Source organism: Bombus impatiens, unplaced genomic scaffold (assembly GCF_000188095.3).
Source record: "Bombus impatiens unplaced genomic scaffold, BIMP_2.2 scf_0930, whole genome shotgun sequence".
Classification (NCBI taxonomy): domain Eukaryota; kingdom Metazoa; phylum Arthropoda; class Insecta; order Hymenoptera; family Apidae; genus Bombus; species Bombus impatiens.
The window spans coordinates 692,185-705,199 of record NT_177349.1 but is presented as its reverse complement, the minus strand read 5'-3'; the positions used below and the strand labels follow the sequence as shown (position 1 = coordinate 705,199).

Here is a 13,015-nt window from a genome sequence, read left to right as displayed (position 1 = left end):
GCAGAACGCACACTCGCCGCTCTCTCGCGTGTTCCCGGACCCGTTTCTCCAGCGTGCTATCTCTCGCTGGCTTGCGCGGAGACGCCAAGTCGCGCCTGCCGCCTAAGAATAATAAATAGAGATAGAGGAGCGTAGATAGCTGGCATGGGCCAGGGGGAGGTCGCGTATCCTGCCCACGCAGAGATTATCTGGAGGAATTATGAGTGACCGCTCCGGCTTCTAGGTTATGTAAAGCAGACATGACTATCGACGCTGTTCGTCCGTGAAATGGGCGATGGTTCTGGGTACAAGTTGTATAGACGCTTGATCGGTTGTCAAGGGTAGAGGGTTGAATCTTCCAGTCGATGTGCGAATGGTTGGAGTTGTTGCGGAAAGAGGGAAGAATTCATTTTGTGAAATTGTTTTAGCTTCAACTGGCATCTTTGGCTTGTAAATAATTACGTTAGATTTTATTAAGGGGTTATTTAATTTTCAAATATTCATTTTTAATGGTATTCTATATACCGCTAATCACCACTGATAGCCGACTAAAATACAAAATGTGAATTAAAATACGGTAGTTTAAAATTGTAAAGATCCAAGTTGTGGGTTGTCTGTGATTCGAAGATATTGAGAACTAAATGAAAGAATGTAAATTAGTCGTGTCAAACAATGCCACGAATATCAAAGACCATTTCAACAATTATCTCTTCAGTGTTTCCAGACAAGGCGAATAGTTAATTCTTGTACTTCATCCTTATTCAACGATATTGCTCAACGTCTCTTTCCTTCGTCAATCATCTGTCAACAACCAGAGACATTTCATAGCTTATGTATTTCTTTCAATCGGCGTAATTTATAGGGTTATTTCGCGCGAACGCAGTCATCGTAACAATAGGAAAGAAGCGGAGCACGACGTCAGCCGTCCGTGAAACTTGCACGCTTGTAATTTGTCGCTCTTTATATTATTGTGTTGTACGATCGAGCACGGTCGCGCTCATTTTGTAATCGTTCAGTATCACGATGACGATCGGCAACGATCATCAGATCGAATTATCGTGTTGGCTAATCGCTGGAGACCTCGATTATCTTCGCGATTAAAAGCTGCGAGCTTCCATTCCAATGGCATCTCGGCTCGATTGCAATTCCTTTCCCTCCGTCTTGCTCTATCTGCCTTCTTCCTCGCTTCTATCCCTCCGCTCTATTGCTTTCTTGTCGCTGGAAAAACAGGCGAATCGACGGCTCGCCTTCCGTCGTACGTTTCAATTAAACGCAACAAAAGGCGAAGGAACGGATTTTCGCATTTTTACAAGAGCCGAGGTCGGGAACGACGGCACACCGGGTAATTGCGACTTTTATCCTCGCGGCCGTATGGCGCGGCACACCGTGAAGAGAAGAATGCCATTCGCGCTCTTAATCCCCTTTTCCACGGAGCCACGGAAAGTCAGTTTTTCGTCGTGAAACGCTCTTTAGCGCCAAGAAGGCAATTAGCTCGGAATTAGCTGTGCATTCTGTCAGTTTTCCCATTTACGCATCGCTCTATCTTCCTTCCCTTCTTCGCGCGTAACGTCGTTCAACGGGTGACTTTTCACCCCTTGACAGTGATCGAGAAAGAGAGAAGCGGCGAGAGTTATTTAAAATTGCTAAAACAGCGAACGTTGGTACATTATTATGAGAAATATATAATTGGCATTTTGGTGTAGAAAAAAAGGGCACGATGAGTGAATGTAATTTTTATATATAATCATCGTGGAAAATGAAAATTCGACTAAAGCTTCTCCCTTTCTTTTGTTTCAGACGTCACGGGTAAGTGGACAAGCGAATTCTTTCTTCTTTCTATTCATTTCTATTCTACTCCTTCGTCATCCCGGTTTCTTCTTTGTTCTTCGCTCTGTTTCTCGTAATCAAGGATCGTCCGTAAACTCGACATGACCGGATCGATCCTTGCGGAAATCCATCCGTGCAATTGCCGCTCACGCACTTTAATGATCTTAATTAACGAAGTTATTCTTTACACTTGTAACTCTTGCGACTCGGCCGGCTACGCAGGTTTTCATGCCGCGTGCTCGATGAAATACCTCGTTTGACGAAACTAGTCGCTCGAACGATTTAATCGCGGCCACCGCTATCTTACCGATACTTCGACGTCGGTGTCGTGAATTTTTCACGTATTGTTATTCTGAAATGTATACGAGTATTTTTATTGATAATTATGCTCTTAAAAACTTTACGATATCTTTAACTATTGCTGCCCGAGTCAAATTCAACATTTTCTCGCGACTGGTTTATACTAATTGGTAAAATTCGAGGCTGTTTATAATTGCTCTAATCATATCTGCATAATATGATAATGTACGTACGTCTTGATATATGAGTCAGTTAAAATCTAGAAATAGCACGCACCAGGGAATTAGCTTCAATATGTCCAACTTGAATTTCTATTGAACTTCGATTAAATTGAATTTTAATATCAAAGAATCTATCTCATATGTTAAAAGTACGAGAAATGGGGGAAAATATAATGATGAGTCTAGTGGTATGCCACAAGTAACGAGACTAAAAATATGCAATAGAATTTTAGAAATGAATTTGTTGACTAGGTATTTATCATTTATTACTAACGGTAACCATATGCTTGTTACATGTTAAATGAATATAGCAAGAAGTAAAAGCGATAGACTACAACTAAATACCATTATCAAATCTGCAAGTAGCATTGGAAATAGATCATTTGCAATTTCATAATCTACAAAATCTTTTCATTGCCAACAGGTTTCCATTAATAGTATCTTCAAACGCGAACATGGCTAGTTCGATAGCAATGATATAATTAGTACCAAATAACAAAGTTTCAAAGGAGTATTTCAAAGGAATGACAGTGGCTATACTAGAACGATCGTGAAGCGATCCATGTCTCGTACCGATGGTCTTTCGCGGAGCGTTTCTTCAACTCGGTTTTGTGTTGGCGCGTACGGCGCGCGCCGCGGTAACGAGCCGCTCCGGCGGCTTAATTAGATTAATTAGATTGCAGCCGAGGCGGATCGCGCGTTCCGAGATCTGTCGTGATCCGCGATCGCCTCCGCCAACGTTACGTTTTCATTTCTACGCGATTATCGTTAAAGAATCGAACCGTGACCGAGCTCGTTTCCACACCATTTTTTTTTCATAATAATTCTCGACTGTAATTTCGTATGCGTCTCGGTCTGTAAGCTTGGGGTTTTGTATTTTGTTATACCGATGGATTCATATGCCTTTAACTTCCCAATTTTATTTCATATCATCTTAATAAAGTATATATTGTTCCGATTTCAATTTCATTTCAGATGGTGTGGATAATTTACTTCTAATTTCTGTTATGTTGCAGAATTAGATGATTTCTACAGATTCCTTTGATTTGTGAAAAATTAAACATAAATCACCATTTTAAACATCCGAGACCGAAATAAAGTCGATCGATTTGATTCCAAATATTTGAAATCTCTGGCAGAATTTCGCATTTATGCTGAATATTTCTATCGCCGCCACACGCAACTTCTCGATTTCGATCATTCCATCGACTTTGGTTACACGATTTTTGTCGCCTGGCCCGTTTCCCGGCCGGTTTCGCCGCATTTATAAATAGGTTTTTCAGACGCGTGTGGTATCGGTCGCGCTCGTCAGCATCGCGGCTGAATGCTAATTTTACTAAATCGTATATCAAAAGCGTAATCTACCGTGCGTCGCGCTGCACCGTGGAATCCTTAACGACGTAATTAATATGTAAACTGTAAAATGTGTACGGGCCCGAATCGATTCCTATAAATATGTATGCGACAGATCGGCCGGCGCATTCTTCGTTATAGTAACGTGTAGTTTTGCCGTCATATTTTTTTAACCATCGACCCGTGTGCGTCGATCACAAAGTATATTCGCTGAGTATACCAAGTTTCCATTCGTGGCGTCTTTCGACGCTTCGGTAAGAAAGAACAGTTCCGTTGATCCCGTACTTTAATAACGATATGTCGAATCTTTGACGTCGATGAATTTTTATCCATGAATATTTATGCTTTGAACGTTCCTACGAGCACAATGTGGCATGTTCGACGCGTCGTCTACGCGACTTTCGCGCTTCTTCGGGGAAGAAACGCCCTCGAGTCACGAATTATCGCGGATTATTCATTCGGTCGTATATCAGACTCATTGCGCGGTTGCGTGAAGTAATTAATATATAAATGGCTAAAGGTGGTGGTGCCCAGGAACGTGGTCGCCTATAAATATTTATGTATTGTATTATTCAGTCGGTGAAACGAGCCGGATAACGACGACGCGATGCCGCGGGTAATCTCGAAGAATAGAAATGGCGGATTGCGTGGGTAATAATTTTGCGACGGCAAGTGTGCGGAAAAAGGACGAGTCCTGGCACAACCAGCGAGTTATGAATCTCTTGACCTTACTTTAGTCCTTACTTTATAAGGAATCATTATCGTTCTATGATGATAAATCTTCTAATCGTTGAATAATTCGATTATTTTCGCTTATCCTTGAAACGAGTAAAATCGCGAACGAACGAATGACTGAGAACTTGAAAATTTCACACCTGTTTCGCACGAATATCGAACTACAAATCGATAACGAAGAAAGGTCATCGATCGAACCTGATCAGCGTACACGTCGAAAGATGGTGTACAAGCGGCTGAAAGGAGGAGAGATCCAGAGAAGGTTCGAAGCGTTGACTTCAGTCTCTCTTGGTTCTTGAACCGCGCAAAAAACATCCGCGCTGAACCGACTTTTTGGTCGTTAATTAGTTGCATTTTTTTACGATCCCTGGCTGCGTTGCACACACGTGCAGCGTAACAGCTCGTCGGAAGGATGAGATACGAGACGAAAAGAAAAGGATAGAGGAAAAGGTAGAACGAAAGAAACCAGAAGATGAGTAATGAAGAAAGGAAAAGAGAACGGAGATCAGGCAGAACGACGTTAGTAGCGACGAGACTTAATTTTTAAAGCACGCTGCCCCGCGTCTGAGTCGCATAATGTCCAGCATTGTGCGTTCCACGATCTTCTCACCGTTCTGATCGAGTCCCTTTGACAGACATATGCGGCAATCAGCGCGAAATACGCTCGCCATGTGGCGCGTTTAAGTGTAATTACCGGCCATGCTTCTGAGTATTCATTAACGGGTCCCGCGTGTCCCTTGTGGGAGCGACAGGTTAGATCGATGCCAGCGCGAGCTCGTCTGCATTGTGTCGAATCGCTCGCGACTCGATCATCCCGTCACTCCAAGGATAATTAAAAGACCATCTCAGGTGTTGATGTTAATGATCCTGGGAAAGCTGTACGAGAGTTTTGCCCTCTGAGAATCTCGTGGAAATTACGCTCCGTTCCATAGAATTAATTCGAGGAAAGTATTTTTCATTATTGCTTCTTTTTATAGTTTGTATTCAACCTTTTTCTATTCAAATTTAACTTCAACCGAAAGTTTCTTCCTTATGCAAACATAAACGATACAAGTACCCTCGTTTTCATTCATGCTAATAGCAATATCGTGTACCAAGCGTTAAAACACCGAGCGCTATAAAACAAGGGTGAAAGAAATTGATTCTGTATGTATGGACAGCTTATCAGTAAGCCAACGAATCGAAGCGTTTAGCGACGCATAATTCGCATTGGAATGAGCAATCTGAACCGATAAGCGGAACACTTGAGGCCATCTGAAGCAGAGGGCAATTTGAAAAATGCTGACATTATGTACACGGGATAACAACCTGAATCGACGTTAAAACTCCATTCAGGCGCGTTCACGGTCAACATGGTATAACCATGTTCATAAGTACTTTCCTCCCCGGGATCGTCGTTTTCGAAGACACCTGCGTAACCGGCGAATCTCCACTTTACGTCTACCGTATTACCACTTTCTTCAAACGATACAAACCGATACATAGTATTACTTTAACGTGCAATAAAATCTGCATAAGGGTAGCCGGGTAGCTAAGGAAATGGCCCAGGATCCAGGATGGGATGGTGGGGTTAATTAAAAAATTCAGTAGCCAGGGTAAATGAGGAAAATTAAATTTTATGGGCACGCGGTTAATCCCGTGGTGCGGGCACGTATTTATTGGCTACCGGGCTTCGATCGAGCCTGACGTAATGGGAATGATTTTTGGGAAGGACCATCGGCCCACCGATAAGATAAGCATCCTATACTCGCTAGAGAGAGCGAGAGAGATAGAGAGAGAGTGTGAGAGAGTGTGCTTGCCTCCTTTACCTCGAATACGAGCTCGCATACACCCGTCAGCGTTCTTCGACACCTCAGTCTATCCTCATCTTCGTTCCTCCGTTCGTCCCTCGTGCTTTCTTCTCCTTTCACGATACCTCGAGCCGGGTCGGATTATAGCCGCCTGTTTGTCAGATCATGCAATAATTAGAATGCAAATCTACTAGGTGCTCGACGTGTGTAAAACTTTATTCGGTACTAGCTAGCCGATCCTCCGCTTCTCTTCTCTTTACTCTTCCACCTAGAAATCCGTAAAATTCCCTGCTTCCGTATAAATCTACGCGTCGGAGATTAACCAACAATCCGGTTTAATCCGATTATTATATTTGGTAATTAATTACCGATTGTTTGGTAATTCGGATAATAAGAAATGGTGTTTCTCAAAATTATTCACAGTTGATGTTGGTAATAAGAACTACGAAAGGGGTAAACATGGATTACTTAAAACATCGTTTTAACATCATGTTTTTTGCGATGCCTTGCGATTGAAAATAATTAACTCCTTATTAACGCCGTACTATAATTCTTGGATGAAGACTTTGAAAATCATGAAAACGACTTTGGGTTTACGGCTTCAAAAAGTGACCATAAATACGCACGACAATAAGGTCCTTCGAAAGGTATTCGAACGGATGGACGCCTCTTCTGAGACGTTCGGATCTGATGGAACGGCAGACCGCAACAGCTCGGTGAACGGCACCGAGATACAGAGATTCTTACGAGCGGAAATACGACAGTATTAAAGTCGGTTTTACATCGGCCAGGAATGGATACGAGCCGGTTAACGTCGTTCGTAGCGGGGATTTTCCTTCGCGTTCCTATCGCTCGGTCCCCGCCGGATTTGTCCCTAATAGTGATTCTTACGAGTTTCGAGACATCGCGGAGTTTCCCGATGCCCCGAACGATTCCTTAAACGACTGTTTGCTTCGCTTATGCTCGAAACGATCGCAAGAACTCTCCTTCGCCCGCATTGTAATATTTAGTAGGCGATAAAGATATCGAGAAATTTGGTTGAATCGAAGGGAAGTTTCTGAGATGCTTTTGACACGAACATGATTGTTTAAAGCGAGTAATTAACAACCTCTATAGTTGGAATATATGTATGTAATATACCCAGGGGGCTTTAGACAAATGAAATCTCAAAATGAGAAATTTTAAATCGGACAAAATAGCACTGTGGCGCTCGAAATAAAAAATAGGGAAGTTTATCTCAATAGACAATAGACAGTGCTATAGCCATTAAAAAATATAATATTACAATACATATGTAATATAAGATAATCTCAAATGAAAGTAATATACTTTCAAAAATATCTAGATTTCACAAGAACTAAAAGATAAGTAAAAAATTTGATAGTTTCTAATCCTTCAGCTACCAATCAGCTCTATAGAAGATTAAGATATTCGATACCTTCTCAAAGCGTAAATAGAAATTCGAAGCATTTTGCAAGAACAAAAGATCTTCGATAAAATAAAATCTATTACTTTTCTATAAGAAATATGAAACAGCAATTTTGAACGTCGAAAAAGGAGCGAAATGGTTCCAATTTTCGCGTCTGTCTTCCACTGGCATCCCCGCTGGGACGTACGCATCTTTCCCGGGCGAACGAAGTTGCGGTCGCTCAACAAATAGATTACGTGCTCGTCGAGGGTTTTCCAGGGGGTTGTCTCGCGTCGACACTCTTCACACATGCTACTCACGTAGTCATCCCTCCCGTGTTGCTCTCTCCTCTCCAAAAATTACAACGCGTTAGCTCGAGATCCGCTAAGCATTCCATTATTAAATCTACGCCCGTATTACCGTATGCCGTGCGAAAGGGGCCCGGCACTCGAAGGGGGCCGACATTACGATTCAACTGGCGTCGAAGCCATCGAAACGGTGGAGACCGACGAACCACGCCGATTCGTCGTCGAGAGAGGTTGGCATAGATTAACCGTAATAACTTGCCTCGATTTGCGCGTATAGCACGCGCGATCGCGTTTAATCGCGCGACGATAACGTGACTCAATTCGAATACTTCGTTTACATCATTTGCCTTTGCTATTCGATATGGCGGAAGATGGTGACTCTACTTTGAAGGAAATACGATTCTTTTTATCAATTGTGGATCAGTTTGCGATATGCAGCATTTGAGAAATTAATTTTCGATTGAAACTGGATTGATTCTGATTCATGCAGATATTACTTTACGATACCGATTTCGTTCCTAATGAAAAGCACAAATTCATCTGTTAAAAAAAAAGATTAAAAAGAAAATACTTGCCACCGTTTATTTTAGTGGCTTCATTTCTAATTAATACGCCATCCAATGAATTCGATAAGATGTATTATTGTGCATTAATGCGCGATACATGTAAGATACGGAGTTTATTCTTGTAAAAGAATAAAAGGACAGGGGTGTACATATTTTTGCTCCGTGACAGGAATCCATTAAATTTGAGAGTTCCAAATTACATTAAACACCCGTTGAAAAGCGACGCGGTCGAAAGATTAGTGTCGAACAATATGTTCTTTGAATAAATTACCATTGATCAAGGCTCGTGATGCGCGAGTCGCGAAATTAATCACGAGCCTCTTCCAGAGCCTCGTACCAACGATTCGCGGATTTAATTTCCCATTAGCGTGGTCACACGTTGTTCGTCATTAAGGTTGTTTATTTGCCGGGGCTGGGGAGCGATCGGCGCTTAAGTTGAGCAACCAGAAACGATAGAAGCATTTCATTAGAAGAACACGTTTGCATACGAATCAACCGCGCACGATCCTCGAACGATAGTATACGATTCTTTTTTTCGCGCACACCTAGTCGACAACTTATGAAAATCAAACAAGTGCGGACATTCGATAGCCGGAGGCTGTTAAAAACGTTAATTATCGGTTGAGGAACGCAATCACTGATCTCTCTCATGGACGTTCACGTAAGAATAACCGGCTCGTTTTCAACAGATTTTACTTTCAAATCGTCCAAGACATTCTCTTTAAATGTTATTTCTACATACGAGAGGATAACCCTAGTACTTCGTTGCGTTCTAGGGTTTAGTTTAACAATTCTTCCGAAGATGACGTCGTTCATCGAAGGACAGTCCTCTAGCGATATTGTAGGAATAGTAATAATATTGCAGTCTTTATAATTTATTCAACTACCACGCAGTGCAACGCTGACGTCAAAGCTATGACTCTCAGACTATACCTACGTATGCCGGTGTTTTTTTATACATTTCCGGGTATCAACATAGAACAAAAGTAAAGTGTTTTAACAGCGCAGTAAAGTTGCGAAGAGTTAAGGATGTACGATTTAGAAGTCAAAGGAAACCAAGATTTAAGAATTTTTACGCTTCTAACATAGGATACAAACAATATATATTACTTTCGACCTTTTATACGAAATTAATTCTACTTTGCTAATTTTTCAACGTTTTATCTTCGCTCGTATCAGGCCCATCTTTTGTCGATCGCAAAGCGCGGACAAATCTCGCGATCAGAGCGGGAAAAAGAGAAACGCGAAACCCGTTCCCGAGCGCGATAATCACCGGTCCGATCGGACTTCAAATTTGACAGGGCACCGGTGGCGGCTGCCCTGTTCCCCGATAAATCTCCGACCCCCTCTAGGCCCTCCGTGTCGACCGTCCGATCGGCATGCCCGGCCCAGGAGAAGAACAGTTTCAGCGGCACGATTTACCGGCAAAACGAGTGGAACCGCCGCGAAAAACCGGAACGTTCTTGACGGACGGGTGACTAAATCGACCCTAAAGTAGTACCGTCGCCCTGGCACAAAGAGACACGAGGCGACCCAACCAACCAGCTGAACACTGCAACCAAACAAAGAAAGAACAGGGATCTCTACCTTGAGAGAAATAGAGAAACGAGAACGAGAGAGTAGAGAAAGCACCTTGTGGTCTGTTCTTGTCACGGAGACCGGATACCCTCAGAAAAACTTCGCGCCTGTGATCTCACCGCGCGAGAGGATTTAGAGTTGTTTATCTACTTATTATGTCAGCCCGGGCTAATTGGGCATATTTGAGGATCAGTTCTCTGGGTGGATGCTCGCACGTATATCTACAGTGTATAAAAGAGATCGACGGAGCTCTCATCGTCCAGTCCCCTCGTCCGCGGCACGATTGCTCCGCGTTCGTGGCATTTCGCGGGGGCCGCGATTACAAGAGGATAATATCTGGCTACGAAAGAGACGGAAGCCGTGTCCGTGCCGGTTGCTCCGCTCTGGTCCGAGCTGAGGCAAGAACGTACGCATAACTTTCAACGATCATGACTCGGCTACCATCCGTCTTTAGGGAACTATCGCGCCATCAAGCATCCCACCGTTGGCCCCGGTGATCCTCTCCCCTGTCTTTCTCTCTGTTCCCTCTCTTTTGCCCTCTTTGCTTCTGTATTCTCGTCTTTGTTCCTCTCTACTCCCGTGACCACTCTCTTTTTCATGCTAGTACCGTCTCCGTGCTCCGGCTTTTTCTGCGTCTTCCCTGGATTTCGTGCGGCATCGGCCGTCTCGCTCGAAAGATGCATCGCTTCATTCCGCGCCAACGGACGCAGATTTTCGAGGCCGCTACCGAGCGGAATGTCCCGAGCCCGGCTTTATCGGTGATCGATCTTGAATGGTGCACGGCTCGTCCGAGATCGCCGGTGATCCTGGAATCGCCGCAGCTGATACCGTTCCCGCTGGAATTCCTGACAGCCGTTCACGCGCGACTCCGCCACGCCAGATAGCGCTTTTTCCAGCGACCGTTCTCGCGTAAAAGGGCTTCGATGGTCAAGGAAACTTGAGATCCGTGAGACGATTCGGGGGGTTAGAATCGGAGGCCTTTGAACCGAATCATTTCTAATATGGTTGCGTTCAAATTTTTAAGCGGCAGGTTGAAATTTTTGCAGTTTCTTAAGTTGACTTTCTTTGGTCCCTGAAAACATAGTTTCAAATACACGTTACAGCCGTTGCAATTAAGGAGATCGACGGACAGGTGGTACAAGTGCAAAAACGAAGTACATGTTTTTCAAAAATGAATGAAGCGTACAGATACGTAACTTTCATACTTATTTAGAACATGTTACATTTAAGATTGAATCGTACATCGTAGCGTCGGTTTGGTAGAGGAAAAAAGAGAAAATAAAATATATTCAGAAAATGTCTGTTCAAAGAGGTGGAAGGTAGACTATCCGCCGCTGAAAAGAACGTGTGTAGCAAGCCAGTGAGGTTTATTAATATGATTTATGGGGGAGGGGGCGAACACCATCCGTCGTTTTGGCCCTGGTTACTCGAGGTTCCTCTGACCGTCTTCCGTCTTGTGTCGAATCGATCGATTCTTGTTTTGCCTAACCACGAAAGCGTTCATTCGGAGGGCGTGGGTTGAAACAACGCGGGTTACCTCGTCGATTCGGTACCCTTTGTAACGGGACTCGAGTTGGATCGTGTCGGAAACTTGGTCCTTTCTAAAGACCATGTCAAATCGTGTCGCGAAATTTTATGTTGCCTAACGATCGCAATTACAGTTGATTGATGTGTCGTGGCTCAGTGAATGCAAGTGCAACTCGATTCGTAAATGTCAGACAGGTGTGCAATACGATCGTCTATCGATGTATGATTGGAAGGGAAGGTTGGAGACAGGCGAAGTTCATATTTATGCAAATTCGCAGTCTTCCGGGTAATATGGTCTCGATGAGAATTTCTTTCAGCTCTTACACTCTTAGGTAACTCATTTTCTCGCAATTTTGAATCTTCGATTGGACTCAATAGGTCATAGATGATCACAACAATTTAAGATAAATTTGAATCAAGTAATTTAATTTTAGAATTGTTAATTTGCATTCAGTATATATTTTACGCTATAAATGCCACAAAACATAGGGTACGAATAATAGCTTATAATATCTAAGATCTTGTAAGTTTTTTCCACGATTCCACTGTTGCGGTTAAAGAGAAAAGGAAATTGTAGAAGCTTCTGACCCCGTAATCTGTGCCACGGTTCAGTCGATTTCTAAATTACAAACATTAGAAGCATACGATCAATATTTCTATAAAAACACCGTATAAATCTTTCTCATTTTGAGAACTCTTCTTTGCCTCTTTACAACCCTTCCATTCTCTCATGGAGGTCTCGATCCGCCTCGTTCTTGCAGCTCGACCACGTCCTCCAATCGCGCGTCTCCACGATTGCTCTAAAATGGTGCACAGTGCTTGCAACGCACTATCGGTTCCATTATCCATAAAGGAATTAACGACTTTCTTATCGCGAGTACCCAACCTGGTCCTCCTTACCCATGTAGCATCCACACGTGGAAGGGGTGGGAAAGGGCTACTCAGCGGACGATTTATCGTACAATTAGCACCGTTTATCCGGCCACGCGGCGGAACATAAACCCGAAAAGGCAGCGTATAGCCGGACGACCGGTTTAACGACATCCGTCGCGGTGTTCGCGTAGTAGATCGCGGACCGCCGGTATCGCGGTTCGAACGCGTCTTGCAACTTAATAAGCTGTTGGCCCCCGATCAACTGCTTCGTGTCCTCGCAAAGCCACAGAATCTGGTCCAAGAGTACGCAACCAAGCGGCCCGGTGCACGTCGGCCGAGGCGTGTAAACGCGCCGGAGATTCGTGAGCCTGTGTTATTGGCCGACGTCACGCGATTTATCGTGTTCCCGCCGGTTATTGTAAATTGCCCGATGAAAGAGCGAACGGGACGGAGAATTTAGTGGCGCGATTATCATATTCCTATGACGTTCTAGTTGGAATCGCAGCCGCTCTTTGCTGTGGATAAATTTACGCTTATCGGCAACGCATAA

At 43.5% G+C, this 13,015-nt stretch overlaps 1 protein-coding gene across 1 annotated transcript in view; it reads left to right on the top strand.

The window, feature by feature from the left end:
• LOC100741037 (homeobox protein homothorax) overlaps positions 1–13,015 on the top strand; it is a 523,620-nt gene that overhangs the window by 231,312 nt on the left and 279,293 nt on the right. The window contains exon 9 of the mRNA XM_024370767.2: positions 1,777–1,785. Within this exon, the coding sequence (XP_024226535.1) occupies positions 1,777–1,785 (9 nt within the window). The remainder of the gene's footprint in view (positions 1–1,776; positions 1,786–13,015) is intronic.